This window comes from Ceratotherium simum, chromosome 21 (genome assembly GCF_057802395.1).
Source record: "Ceratotherium simum simum isolate JZ-2026a chromosome 21, ASM5780239v1, whole genome shotgun sequence".
Lineage (NCBI taxonomy): Eukaryota > Metazoa > Chordata > Mammalia > Perissodactyla > Rhinocerotidae > Ceratotherium > Ceratotherium simum.
Genome location: NC_141920.1, coordinates 17955252 through 17971003, shown reverse-complemented (window position 1 = coordinate 17971003; position 15752 = coordinate 17955252). Strand labels below are relative to the sequence as shown.

At 45.6% G+C, this 15752-nt stretch overlaps 1 protein-coding gene across 1 annotated transcript in view; it reads right to left on the bottom strand.

Moving 5' to 3' along the window:
* The window catches only part of PTPRT (protein tyrosine phosphatase receptor type T), a 1015836-nt gene that overhangs the window by 730833 nt on the left and 269251 nt on the right, over positions 1 to 15752 (bottom strand). The window contains exon 2 of the mRNA XM_087445249.1: positions 8862 to 8987. Within this exon, the coding sequence (XP_087301375.1) occupies positions 8862 to 8987 (126 nt within the window). The remainder of the gene's footprint in view (positions 1 to 8861; positions 8988 to 15752) is intronic.

Genomic DNA, 15752 nt, shown 5'->3' with positions numbered 1-15752 from the left:
ACTCTCTCTCTCTCTCTATATATATATATACATCAATCTGTTAATAGTGATATTTCAGAGAACTGAGATGGGGGTGAAGTGGGTTAACAGACGTACAAACTCAGCATTTCTTTAAGAATGAATATACAATATTTATCATTAAAGAGGGAAGGAAAAACATATTGACTCAACAGTAGCTAAATGGAACCATAAGAGCTTATAGCTTTAAGCCAATCAATATTAATATCAGGAGTGATTAAGGATGCTTAAAGGCCCACACTTCCAGCTCATTTTAATGTAAGCACTACATTAAAGAAACAGCAGTATGGATGTGTCACATTTTTCCAGTGGGGAGCCTCTTACGCAGGTCAAGAGCAGATCTACACTTTTGTGCACGTGCACCAGGCCCCCGAGTGAAGGAAAGGGTCATCCCCAGTGTCCCTTTACTTGACCCAAGGATCAACTCCAGACTGGAGGAGCAGCCAGGCCCTGAGACCAACTGCCCACAGCCTCATCAAGCTGAGAGGAGGCGCTCAAGATATGAAAGCTACAGATGCCCCAGGTACCGTGAAAAAGCCAAAGAAAGCAGCAGCCTCTCCAAGATTCTCCCAAAAATTCCCTGACATCATTTCTCTCTTGGTTTTTCTAATACTTATAATCCTGATGGCAATTTAGTCCATTATACGGACCACCTGCCCTGATCCGAGCCCCATGCAGGGCACAAGGAATTCTGCAATGAGAGGCAGCCCATGCCCTTGAGCAGCTCACAGCCCTAGTGAGGAATTAGAGAAATCATGTTGTAATAAACTCAGCAACAGAAACACAGAAGAGAGGCAGATGCTGTGGGAGGAGAGTCAGGGAAGGCTTCCTGGAAAAGGTGACCTCTGTGCAAGGTTTTAATATAGGACAAAGCAGGGCAGGAGGTGCCTACTAGCCAGAGCAGGCAGCAAGTGCAAAGTATGACAGTGTGACCTGCAGGGTTTGTGGTTGAAAACAAGAGGAATCAATTATGACTATCTTTCTCAACAATAGGAATGTTCTGGAAGAATATTGGGAGGCTCTTCATGAACAGGAAGCTGGAGCATCTGGCTCGAAGAACAAGGAGACACTAGGCAGCTGTGGGGAACCAAGAAGCAGGCAGTTCAGCAGCCTCTTCAAGTACAACGTCGTGTGGGCCCAGACGCCACCCCTACCCCCGGACACCCACTGCACCAGCCTCTGGCTGCTGGCTTGTCCTTCCTGGATGGAAAGTCCTGGCAAGAGGGTCCAACTAGCTGCATCCCGGTCACATGTCCAACTACACCCAGGCTGCCGGGGGTGGTGAATTTCTACCCCCGCACCTTCCAGCGAGCTCCACATTCCACGAAGATTTCACACAATGAGGGATTCCCAAAATCAGGAAGCAGGGTTGGAAACTGGACTCCCAACACAAAAGCATAAAAGCCTGTCTTGCATGATGACATAGAAGAGGAAAGGGAAGAAAAGAGGGCAGAAGAGGGGGCTGAGGCTGGAGACGGATGCTAGGTTCATATTATGAGAATTATTATTAATTATTAATAAGAGCAGCTCATTTAACAAACATTCACTGCTACCCACCAAGTCCCAGGGACTGGGGTTACAGATGTAAATAAAATAGCATCCCCGCCTACAAGGAGAACAGAAGCTAGTTCAGTACCCAGACTATGAAGAGGCTTGCTCTCGTGCACTAAGCACTGGAGAGCCCATTCTGCTTTTTACAGCTGATGCCCACCCTGATGGGTCAGTGCTTGGACCGCTCTGGTTGATTACTGTTTTGAACGTAGTTCCTGCTAATCCCCAGAAGGTCTCCCCCGTGCACTAAGAGCTATAATGTGGTGCGTTCAGCGGATGATCACGAATTCCTGAATTGTGGTTACGGTTTCAGAAATCACAAGCATTTTCTCAACATCAACTCATGGATTCACGTTTGACATGTGGATGATATTCTTCCTCCAGATCTCAAAAATAATACACAATCATTCCGTATTTGGTACACAAGGGAGTACAGAAATATACATACATATGTACATATATATATACACATATATATATGAAAGCAAATTTGACAACTTCTCTTGGAGAGGAGCACAGAGATATATGCAGAAGAACACTCACTACAATGTGATTTAGGAGTAACTGGAAGGAACTTAACTATGCAACAATACAGGCTGGTTAAATAAATCATGGAACAGTCACTGTAATGGAAAACTATGAAGCTTCTAGAAAGTATGCTTTTGAGGAATAGTTAATGACAATGGGAAAATGCTTAAAAATAGCATTAAATAGAAAAATAGATATGTATTTAAGTTTGTGTGCACATATGACTTTTATTTGGTTCCTCATAGCTATCTCTAGGGTGCATATTCTCTGCAATGAATATGCATTATTTTGGCAATCATAAATCATGATCGTAAATAGAAATATGCAGAAGAACACTCTGCAAAAAGATGTTTAGTGGATGACAGTACCATGTATATAATATATATTTCTCCATCTTGAATTTGAAGCCTGGATCCTCTTTCACATATAACTTACATGACCTTGGACCAGTCATTTCCTCTCTGTGGGGCTCGGGTTTTTTTTGAAAACGAAGAGGAGACAATATTTCTGAACTCGGGATGGTAGCACCTTAGATGAAACATATAGGAAAACGCCTAACCCAATTCTCGGTTAGAGTGCACGTGTAGTAGAAGCTAGTTCTCTTAAAAGAAAGCAAAGGTCTCAATACTTACAGTGTCTGGTGTGGGTTCTAAGGTAGAAAAGGTGATGTGGTCAGAGTGCTGATGTGTGAATCATCAGGTATGAGTTTCCTAGGGCTGCTGTAACAAACTACCACAAACTGGGTGGCTGAAGACAACAGAAACTTATTCTTTCACAGTTCTGGAGTCTAGAAGTCTAAAGTCAAGGTGTTGGCAGGGCCATATTCCCTCTGAAAGCTCTAGGGAAGAATCCTTCCTGCTTCTTCTGGCTTCTGGTGTCTGCTGGCAATCTTGGGCATTCTTTGGCTTGTAAATGCATGGCTCCAATGTCTGCCTCTGTCTTCACATGGCCTTCTCCCCTGGGTGTCTGTGTGTCTCTTCACCTCCACCAGTCATATTATATGATGGCCCAGTATGACCAGCATGACCTCATCTTAATTACATCTTGATTACACCTGCAAAGACCCTGTTTCAAATAAAGTCATACTCACAGGTGCCACGGGTGGGTTAGGGCTTCAACTTATCTCTTTAGGGGGACACAATTCAACCCATCACAGACCCCAACCTTTTCTCTGTAAAAATCAGCTGTTCCTGAGCAAAGCAGGAACACAGAGCCAAAGGCCCTGTGGCCTGCGGGAAAATCCCAGCACCATCCCAGCGGCTGTGCCTGCTTCCGTGGCAGGCTGATTGGCTGAAATGTTCCTCTGTGTGTGTGTGTGTGTGTATACCTGTGTGTATGTCTTCTCTGGATGTTTCTCAACACCTGCCCCTTCCAATCAGGTAACAACTAGGCTCTTTGTATTTCTCTGCTCTAGCAATCTGTGCAGGATGGAGAGAAGAAGCTGCTTGAAGCCAGGGTTCCTTCTTTCCTCCTTTGTTTTTTTAAAGTCTAAACTTACTGAAGAGGTTATGCTGTGGGTCCAAGAAGGGCTGAGCCAAGAGGGGTACGCCTTGAGGGCTAAGAAGATGAGTAGAGAAGTTCTCCCACCCCGAGGAGGGGAAAGGGATGGGCCTTCGGGTCCCATGCTGCTCGGTGGCAGTACTCGAGGAGAGGGTGGGCCCCAGAGGGATGCTGGGTGGTGACCTGGGCTGGCTGGACTTGAGACAAGGGCTCCAATCCTGGGAAAGCAGCAGCAGAATTACTAGACCTGAAGGGACCACAGGGAATGTGACAGCGGGCTTCTCAGAAGAAACCACAATGGCTTTCTTAAGTGCCAGGACATTTGTGGACCCCTAGGGAAAGGGGAGCCCCAATGATGACTAAAATTTAATGTCATCTCCCCGGAAGCTCAGGGTCAGATTCAAGTCGATGCAAATGCAGCATTTCTTGTGCACCCAGGTTTTCAGCCTGAGATTCAACCACACTTTACTCCAACACTTAAAATAATGTCCCAAAAGCATTAGAAGGAAATAGAAGGAAATCTCCCAAGCCCCATTGCCTCTTGTTCCAACCCTTTGAAAAGGACACTTTCAGCACTTGCATCTCCCATCAGCCCCTCAGAGACCATCCCGCTGGGCTCTGGGCTGTACCTCAGGGTGGACACGTGCAAACTCATGCCAAGGCTGGGGAAGGCAGAGCTAGGAACCAGTGGTAGCTGCAGTTAGTTCCATGGACGAGATAGAGGCCTGGAGAGGGGGTCTGAAGGCTGGAATGCTAGCCCAAAGGCTTTTCCCACGGAGACGGATGAGGAAAAGAGCATGATGGTGTGTGTGGCACTGCATTAATGGAGCCGAGACGGAGGAGGTGTACAAGCCCTCAGAACGGCATTTATCCTGGGTATTGAAAAGCCTCTGGGCCCATCAGAGACCCACGGGAGACCACCTGCTGGGTGGTTCACCTGTGTTAAGCAGCATCTGGGGTTGGGTGAGTTTGAAGGAAGGGCAAGGTTCTAAGGTAGACTTAGACTTACAGTCCCCGAGACCGTAGACCAGAAAAGAACTTACAGGAACCTGCATTGATTAAGCCCTACCACGTGCAGACACTTCACACTCATACAGGCATCAACCCATTTAACTCTCATGCTGGTTCCCATGTAAAGATGAGGAAACTGAGGCAGAGGGATTAAGGCCCCAGAGCCACCCAGCTATGGTGTAGGACTGGAATAAGCTGGCCTGTAAACATGTCTGTGATGAAGACTTTGCAAGCAAAGTAGAGGATGCTATGAGCAAGAACAAAAGAGTCCTTCTTTAGACAGAATGACAAGGGACGATCTCCCTGAGGAGTTGTTTGAGCTGAGACTTGAAGAAATCAGCCAAGTGAAAAGTGGAGAAAAACTATTTCAGTGAGAAAGAATAGCCTGTGTGAAAGTCCTGAGCCAAGAAAGAATCTGACACGCCCAAGGAACACGGCCAGTGTGTCTGGAGCATTTTGAAAAGGAAAAGGGCTTGGGGAAGACACTGGATCATGCAGGTCCTTGCAGGCCATGGCAAGGAGTTCAGATTTCATCCTATGCACCAGGGGAAGCCACCGGAGGGATTAAGTGACAAAATGACACAGTCTCATTTACTCAGAGTCTAGCACAGAGCTTGTCACACAGAAGGGGATCAGTAAATGGTGGTGGAACATCTGAATAAATGGACTCCAACTAGATTTCCAAATGAATGGAAACTGCTGGCTTCACAGAAGGAAAAGTAAGATTTCAGCCTTCGCCCATGAGAAGAACAAACAATTTCACTTAATCCAAATTCACTTTCATGCCTCTCTGCCTAAGAAGCACGCAGAGCCACTGAAACCCACAGGAGCATCATGACAGAATAATTTCAGTGATCATTATCAAATGCCTCTATTTGGAAAAACTCAGAAGATTGTATTAGCACAATCCAATATTTATGAAATGACACTCGGCCATAATGATGGGCTGAGAAAATTAGCATTAGAAGCAAAAGGTGTTCCTTTGGGCAGAGAGAATGGCATGGTGGGAAAAGCAGTGATGTCACTCAGCTTCTCAGAACCTTGGTTTACTGATCTGTAAAATGGAAGGACAGAAGCGAAGATTAAGAATGTGTGATCAGTTAATAGAGTGCCCAAAGGTATTTAATCATGTTTATGATTCATTTCATCATTTAAAAAACACTTGACGAAGCCTATTTGCCCATCCATCCATGCATCCATCCAGCAAAATGTTATTTAGTACATACTGTGTACGATGCATTGTATTAAATGCTGAAGATAAACCTGGGAACAAGACTGTCATGGTCCCTATTCACATAGAGCGTCTCATCTGGGGGTAAAACACACATTGAACAAATAACATCAGCTGTGATGTGTGTTACCGAGGAAACGTGCAGGGTGCAATGGGAAACATTTCCAGAGAGAGCTGACCCAGACCAGAGTATCTAGGGAGCACTATCCTAAGGATGCGACGTGATGTTTAAGCTGAGACATGAAGGGAAAGTACAAGAAAACAGAGTGGAAGGAAAGGTTCCACGGAGAGTGCCAATCTTATTTGAGTTCCTGAGGCGGGAAAGGGTCTGGAACATTCTAGGAACTCATAGAAGCCAGTGTGAAGTAAGCATGGGGGTGTGGAACTTGGTGAGGCTGAAGGAATAGGCAGAAGCAGCCCTGTAAGGCGTTGGAGGCCACAGCAGGACTTTGGTCTTCTTTCTCAGAGCAATAGGAAACCTCAAAAAGACTCTAAGCAAACCTGGGTGGGGGCAATGAAGGGAAGAGGCAACATGAACAAGCCTGTATTCTAGAACAATCTCTCTGGCTTCTGTGTGGAAAATGGATTAAAGTCAAAAGAGGAAGCCAAGAAGTCTTTTAGAAAGGATACCAGTCACCCAGGCAAGAGCTGGTGGTGACCTGTACCAGGATAGTGGTGGCAGAGGCGGAGAGACGTGGGCAGACTTGAGATGTACTCAGGAGGTAAAGTGGCAGGACAAAGCGATTGACAGGAAGACAGGGGAGGAGAGGGAAGAGAAAGTTGACCCCCGGGTTTCTGAATCGGCACTAGACTGGATGAAGTGGCTTTTCCTGAGACGAGGGCCACTGGAGAGTGAGTGGATGAGGGGAATGGATGAATCAGGAGTTCAGTTTTGAGATGTTGCGCTTGGAGAGCCAGTAAGACCCTATAGGGTTTCAGGTGAGCTAACGACGAGCAGAACCAGCATACGTGTGCGTGTCAACACTCACACACACACACACACACACACTATAAGATCTGGATGTACTTCGCCAACACCAAAGATGGCCGTGCAGAGCAGAGCAGATGTGGTTTGTTTCAGCACAGGTGCTTTGGACTCTTGGGGTCCCTAACGGAATGAGTGATTCTATCACCTAAATCAAGACACTTTTGAGAGTAGAGTCAGCATGGTTAAAAAGTATGATGGGGCAACAGGCAAAGAGGTCATGATCACCTTACTAATGGGCATGTGTAGTCGTTGGTGACTCTGCTCATGCAAAAAGATCCAACCAGATCTGAAAAGCTCAATTTTGTAGCACAGCTTTATTATGCCTGGGGCTTGAGTCTACACTCAGGAGGAATTTATACAAACAATTTATTCCCTTAATAGGAACTACAGAGAGCCATCCAGAAGCCTCCTGCTTTGGAGCCAAACTCAAAGTCAAAGAGGCCACACCCTCACTTAGACATTTCTGAGCATCTTCTCTGTCTCCAGCTTAGTGGCATCCTGGAAAATCCCTCTCCCCAGAGGCAGCCAAGAAGACATGACAGCTGGGCTGTGGGTCTTGTAGTTCTAGAATTTGTAAGAGATGTCTGATGGCAACTGAAGCCCAGTAGCTGAGGCTATCCATGGAGTGATGGTTAATTTTATATGTCAACTTGACTGGGCTGAGGCATGCCCAGATCTCTGGGAGAACATTATTTCTGGGTGCGTCTGTGAGGGTGTTTCCAGGAGAGATTAGCATTTGAATTGGTGAACTGAGTAAAGCAGATAGGCCTCCTCAATGTGGGTGGGCATCACCCAATTCCTTGAGGGCCCAAATAGAACAAAAAGGCAGAAAAAGAGCAAATTCCCTCTCTCTTCTTAAGCTGGGAGGCCCATCTTCTCCTGCCCTTGGACATGGGAGCTCCTGGTTCTCGGGCTTTCAGACTCAGATCAGGGCTCTTAGCATCAGCCCCTCTGATTTTCAGGCCTTCACACTTGGTCTGAATTATACCACCAGCTTTCCTGGTTCGCCAGCTTGCAGACAGCAGATGGTGGGACTTCTTGGCCTCCATAATCATGTGAACCAATCCCTGTAAGTCTCCTCTTATGTGTATCTCTCTGTATGCTATTGGTTCTGTTTCTCTGGAGAACCTTGACTAATACACGTGGAAACAGTGTAGAAGAAGCATGAAGAACTCCAATATTTAATGGCCAGAGTGAGCTGACAGAGGAGACTGAGAAAGAGCGCCAGGAGGCATTGGTAAAAAACCAAGACGGTGTGCGGGTCAGAGGGAGCCTTTGGTCAGGGAGGAACCATAGAGGATAGCCTCCCTCTTCCAACAACTAATTGTCTTTACAACTGCACCAGGGATCACATTACCCAGAGGTGATCTTAATGTCCCCAGAGTTGCAGCTCTTCCTGGTTTAGGTCACCAGGCAAGCCTCTTCAAGATTCAACTCACCCAGGCATACCCCACCCTAAATGCGTTCTCATGAGTATACCTCCTCCAGGTGTCCGTTCCCTAGGATACATCAGACGGAACTCCCATAGGCCTAGCTCACGCAGGTATCCATCAGGAGTGTACATTAGGCCTTCAGCCCCATTAGTTAAGGATAAGCGTGGCATTCAGGATATCAGGACATTGACTTTATGAGTAATATTTGGACTATAGAAATTTCCCTACATATATACAAGCTGCGTCTATGTGGCCTGGAAGGAAAGGAACAATCTCAAATTCTTCAGAAGCTCTTTCTTCCCCTAAAATCCCACAACTTTCAGGCTCCCAAGTAAAACCCAGTGATGCCCTACTTGTAGCCAAAGCTTAGATCTCAAAGCTAAAAGCAATCCTAGAGGTCCCTGAATCCAAGTGGCATATGATTCCTCCACATCCTTAAGAATTCATTCAGGTATTGGTTTGCATACCTTTGAGGATGGGGAACTCACTACCAACAAAGTTATCTATTGCCTTCTCAGACAGCTCAATCCATAAGAAAGATGTTCCCCACAAGTCATTGTAAAAGCTACCATCACAGCCCCAAACACAGTGGGTCACGTACCTGTAGGCACCGCTGGGTCCAGCATTGGTTTCTCCCACGTGTTAATCTGCTCCCAGGTAAACCCATTGGTCCCCAGGGCCACGCTATAACCACAGTTGCTGTAGTGCTCATCAAAGGAACAGCCGCCTGCAGACAAAAGAGAGATGGGTAAATACATCCTCGTGTCTGAGGCTTGGTTCGTTAACCCTGTCTCATCGGCTCTTCATTTACAGCTTTGAATTTTAAACTCTGGAGAAGATTAAAAAAAAAAAAAGGCGAGCAAATTGGATTTCTATATTTGCTTTGGCACTCTCAGGAAAGGCGCTGGCATCTGCAGGTCCCCCTATTTAAAAAAGTTAATAAGGCTAGTTACATTGATTTCAATCTTCCTTCCTGAGAAAGTAAACAACAACGACTCATTCTAAGTAGGAAAAATGAATGCCAGGGCATGCCTCAGTAATTGCTGCCTGCAACACGGAGAGATGCCAAGAGGCAGCAGAGAGCACTAGCTTTGGAGTCTAGCAAAACTAGATACAAATCTCAGCTTGCGAAGCTGGGTCAGCTTGAGCCAGATGCTTCACCTGTCTGTGACTCAGTTTCCTCACCTGTAACATGGAGGGAAAGATCCATCTGACAGAAATGTCATGAGGACTAAATGGAATAACATATAAAAAGTAACTGGTGCAGAATAAATTCTCAACGGCCACCTCCTTCCCTGTGAAAGCAATTTTTGAAAAATCGTGTTTCATGGAGTAAAAATCAAACTATGAAGAATGAGACAACCATGCATCTGGCAGGTAATCAGGTCAATGTTGATAGTGTTTAAAGCTTCTCCCTTTAACTTTAAAGTCCAAGCCACCCACCATTTTACAATAAGCTGTGTCAATTCGATTTTGACATGAATTTACTAAGCAAACGCTATGGGCTGTAAGCCCCTCCAGGTGACCCTGAGAGAGATGTGGAGTGTAGAATCAGGGCTCCAACTAGGAAATGCTCCGTCCAGAGAAACAGGAGCCCACGATATTCTGGAGGAGGAGAACTGATCAGGGCTATGAAGGATGTGAGCCTCTCCAGGAGTCAAGAGCGGGAGGAAGGCATCCCGAGGTGACCAGGCAAGACACACAGAGGCAGGGAGGCGGCGCCAGGACTGAGCTCTACAGCAGCCTCCTGAACGGGCCCCCAGACCCATTTCAAAGCCCAGTCCATCTTTTCCACTGCCCTTTCCTGGTCTTCGTGATGCTTAGATTTCATCACATCATATCTCCCCCCCTTAAACACCCATTGGTTCCCCATCACACGTCCAAACGTGGTTCTGATTCGTGTACAGAAACCATCCCTCACTAGCGTCTGCCTGTGTCTGCAGCCTCAGGCAACATCACACCATCATCTCCATCAGCTACAAAGTACAAAACCCCTTCTCTGCACCCCAGACCTGGGATTTCCTATGCTGAGTGGAGGACTTTAATCTGTTGACAGATTTGATACAGACTTTGGTCACAACATTGCTAAACCTGTGATGTCAAAGCTCTCTCCACTATCCTTTCTTGCTGGGTATGGGAACCCAGAAGAGTTGGCCTTTAGCACCCTAATGAGTCTCAAGCCAGGGGAAGGAGGGCTGGACCTATTTCGGGAGGGCAGGGGTTGGGCCTTGAGTTGCGAGTATTAAATAGCTTTGCAGACAGTAACACGAATTTGGGGTGTTTTATGTAGACAGCGAGAGAGAAAAGAAAAGGAGAGGGAGAGAGGGGAGCAAGAAACAAAATGAAAAGCAGAAACCTATAGAAGGTGATGGCCAGTGAGAAATTTCCTGTGATGGGAAGTGGTTGATGCATTGGTAGGAACTAAAATATCTGTTTGCTTTCATTTATTCATTCAGTAGTTCAACAATTATTTAATTGAGCTCTTGGTGTAGATCCAACAGAGTACTAGGTCCTAGCTGTACAGTGGTTTACAAAAGAGCCATGCTCTCATTATTTAGTGATATAGGCTGATAGTAAACAAGTAAACTAATGAACACTCAGTACGTGCTATGAAGGCTGCAGCTGGGGCGGTGAGAGGAACACTAAGCTGAAATGGTACAGGAAGCCTTTCTGACCAGGAACTGGGAACAGGTCCCTGTCTTGTGCTGTAACGTCCCTCCACCACACCCAACTCCTCAGTGAGAGCTGGCTGCACAGGACAGCCATGTGTCGCCGGTGCCTTGGGGAATTGAGGGAAGAAAGGCAATGACCAGTGTGGATTGACAAGGGTCAACAGGCAAGGATGGAAGACCCAGGAGACAAGAGGGAAGGTTAGGAGCAGATGACAGAGGAGATTTCATCCCAGAAATAGTGGAAAAGGATGACCTTTGAAAGGTAAATACAGAGGCAATCAACCGCTTTGTAGTGGAAGTGAAGCTTCCACTAGACAGTAAGCTTCAGAGGAGCTGGGAGCAGTGCTGGCACATAGTAGGGGGTTAATAAACATTTGTTTAATGAATGAACCAATAAATGCTAATGGGATGCCAGACACAAACCAAGCTGTACTCGAGCAACAGGGGCCCACAGCAGTCTCTGAGCTGGACCTGCTCTTTCAAGTCTCATCCTTGTCTCTTCAACCCAGAAAGCTCCTTCCCCACAGTGCCCGTCTGACAAATTCTAAACATCTTCCAAAACTCACTTCTTCTATAAGCCTTCTCTGGCCAGAACAGCAGAGCGAATGCCCCAGATATAAAAACACAACATACTCCATCTAAAAATTAAAAAACAGTAGCAGCAGCAATTCCAGTTGCTCTAAGAGGGCCAACCACCTTTCCCTACATTGCCATCATCTCACCGGAGCCCAGCCTGTGGGAGACGGATGAATTAGGTCAATGGTATCAACAACAGATCCTGATGTGCTGGAATGGATAAGCAAGGGGAGCCTGCAGCATCTCAAGTGTTCATTGGAAGAGCTGACTGAGCATCCTAAACTGAGATGGGCCTCCAGGGCTAGGGAAGGAGAGTGTGGCCAAGACAATGCTATGTGCATGGCAAACTGTTTGGGTCTTCTCTCTTACGCACACAAGAACACTATGTTTCTAGGCCACCTGCGTCTAGGGAAGACCATGTGGTAAACCCTGGAAATATGTCACAAAGTGATATCCACTATTTGCAGGACTAGCCCATCAAAACAATCTCGTACAAGCAATACTTCTCATCTGCTCTGCTGTGAGGACCTTCAAAGTTGTAGTTAACGGCAATGGCATCAAAGGAAGAAAGATTCTAGATCCCTGATCATTGGAGGAAAGTCATCCAGAGAGTCACTTGACTGGTGATATTAGCATTCAACTTTTCAGAAGCAAAATATCAACTTTTCTTGTTTTACACCACTGACATCTTAGGGGTTAGTCGTTAGCATAGCAGAACCTTGCATATCCTGACTAATATAAGAAGCATACTCTCTGGAGCATTTGCTCCATGCCAGGCAATATACTAGGCACTAATTACATATTCTATATCGTTTGCTTTCACTTACTCCTTACAACTTTGTGAAGTAGATTTTTATCCCTACTTTAAGTATAAGAAAGTTGATGCATTGTGGGGTTAAGTGACCTGCTCAGATCCCAGAGAAGGAAAGTGTTGGAGCCAAGATTAAATCCATGGTGACCCAAGTGCAGAACCCATGCTCTTTCTAACAGACCACAGAGAGAATGTATTCCCCCAAATCAAGGACCAAGCCTTTCACTCACAAGGTCATTAGAGGGGATCAGGCAGATAAAGGGCTTCCAAGGTGGTTGGGTCTCTCCCATTTGAATCCATTCCCTCGCTTATTCTAGAAACATTTAACGGAGATCTTTTTTACGAGTTCTGTGCAGGTGCACAGAATCCACAGGTATGATTCTTACCCTCACATAGTTTGCAGAGTAGAGGGAAAGACAACCACACAGCACACACTCAAGGTGCAAAAAACACTTGCATAGAGATGTGATGAAGCTCAGAGACCCCATTCAAAGGATGCTGTCTAACTAGTTATTGATCTACCCACCATCAACTCTAGTCCAGCCATAGTAGACTGATAAACACAGAAGCGGGAAATACAGCCTGTTAAGCATGATGGCAAAAAGCAATTTGAGGACAGGAAAAGAAAGAAAAGCAGGACAGAAGGAGAGAGTTGCAAGTCCATGCTTCAAATTCCTACATGTCCGCCTGCTAAAAAGGAGTTACATATTTGGCTCTGAGCTTCCAGTGGCCAATAGAAAAAGGAAAATCTGTTCGATACTGGCACTCTGCGTTCATACAATAAAAGCCAAATTGCTCAGGAAAATTACAACCATTCCAGGTGCTCAGATCACACAAGAACGTCCCCACAGGGGTACTGGTAACAGAAATCCCATACCCCATAAAGAACAATATCTGAAACAACATCCATATGAGGGGTGCATGGCCAATTTCATGAGGCTATTTCTCATAATCATTCTCACTATAAATTGATAGCATCACCTAAACATACAATTCAGGAAAAGCAACTCGTGGGGCCTAATATGATTCAGTCTAGAGATCTGCTCCCTGTTGGTCTGGATTGACTCAGAAATAAGTTTTAAAAGCTATTCAGGAGAGAAAATATACTTAGAAAGTATTTTTTAAGCAATCCTCCATGAATTTTCTTCCCCTCAACCAACATATTGAGAAACAGAGTGGTTATGAGCTCAAGATTATATACCCTGATGGCAACCTACATTGCCAGCTGCATACAGCCCCCTTTACTCACATTCCTTCCTCATGTCTGAGTCTTCATTTTCTGGTGTGCAAGATGGATCATTAAGGAAACTGCCAGTGGCAAAGGTTAAGGATTCCAGAGACTCCGAAAGAACTAGGAACTCTCAGGAGCCACAGAGATGCAGAGCCATGCCGCCAGGCCAAGGACTGGCTACTGAGAGCCACTAAGGGGAGGAGAAGGAAGGAAAGACAAGCTTCCCGTGGACCCACAGCATGGAATAGTCAAACCCGTGATCCTGAGTCTCATTGCACCTCTTCTAGCTCTTTCAAAAATTACGTTTATCTGTCTTGGTGCCATTCCTTAGGGCCATAACACGTGACAGAAAAGACACCCAGCCATCTCTTCAGGCATTTACACCAGGCTACTTAGGGAAGACTTATGGTTGGAGAGATTTCCAAAAGATACACATTTCGATGCTCACCTGATTCCATTTTAAAGAGTCAGTGGCCCTATTTAACTGATGTCAACCCCCATCACAAACATTTTTAGGGAAACAAAAACCTCGTAAACCTCCCCTCACCCCAGGAATCGGGCTAAGTCTCCAGAGCACCTGGTTTGGGGAAGACAGGGCAGTGCAGCCACAGGCTGAGGACCCATCACTACCTCCCTGCACTTGCACAGAGGAGCTATTTCCCTGGACAGGTGGAGGTCAGAATGTGGCAAAGGCCCCAGATGCTCCGCCGTGAGTCAAGTATAAAAAGTCAACAGAGAAATGGAAAACTGTAGCAAGGAAATTGGATATTGAAAATCCATTTGGGTTCAGTAATGTATAGCACATCAGCATCTGTAAGGGAAGTAAAAATAGTGCAGGATACATACTTTAGGATACATTAAAGCATAAATAAAGTTTAGAGTGCCAATCAGAATTTTTTTTTTAAACATGAGCTCTTCTTTGGAAAATGAGAGAGGAATAGAATCCAATAAAAATATAAATGTGTCTGCCTCTGCATTTTTCAGATACGATCCTGTGTATTCTTGAACAAAATTAAGTTCAGAAGAGGAACCAAAGATTTGTTGGGCTTCTGCAATATGCCAGGCACTGTAGTTGAGCTAGGGAAGTGTGTATTTATATATGCATGTATACAAATGGAGGTAAGTCCAGCCACCACCACTCTCTAAGACAGGGGTGAACAAACTTTTTCTATAGAGGACCAGATAGTAAATATTTTCAGCTTTGTGGCCACACAGTCTCTGTCACAGCTACTTCTCAACTCTGCCATTGTAGTACAAAAGTAGCCATAGACAATACACGAACAAATGGATGTGGCTGTGTTCCAATAAAACTTTACTTATAAAAACAGGTGGTGGGCCAGATTCTACCCAGGGGCCGGAGTTTGCCAACACCTGCTCTAAGAAAGAAGTATTGCTCTCCTCATTTGACACATGGAAACTTGTCATCAGAGCTGCTAAGGGACATGCCCAGCTAGGAATCTCAGGCAAAGAGTGACATCACATACAGTGATAAGAATAAGAACATCTCTTTTTTTTTGATAGTTGAACATGTAACCCTTACCACCAGCTCTGTCATTCTGATTGTACCCATTTTACAGACACAGTATCACGGGCTCAGAGAAGTTAACTAACCCGCATGAAGCAGTGGAGCAAGACATCAGCCTTAGGGATACCAAAGCCCAAGCACTGTCCATTGCTCCAATCCTGCCCCTCTTAGAATACTCTGTGTGTTCACAGAATCCCAGTCTCATCCTGCTGCTCCCAGAAAAGAAAGCTGTGCCTGTAATATCCAGTGGTGGAGCTAAGTGAAGAGAGAAAACTGGATAAAACATCCAAACAAAAGTGGAAATTTGCCTTCAGTTGCTCTACATGGCCAGTACCCCTTCTGGCAGAGCTCATAATTTTGGCAAATATGACCAGACACCAAGGCGATCTACCATTATGAGGATGCACAGAAATGCCCTCTCCCCTGGCATATATAACTGGAACTGAAAGCCCTAGTAGCCCCCTCAATATCCGCCTCATGGTGCTCTGAGGGTTCCTCTAGCCCTGGGGGACAGGGGGATGAGACCACAAGACTATCCCTCCAACTTCAGGCCCCAAAGCTCCAAGAAAGCAGGGATGTGCCACATGTCTCTTTACTCAGCATCTAGCCCATAATAGATGCTTGTTCTTTATTGCTCAATGAATGGCTGAATACGTTAAAAATGGACCAGCACTCAC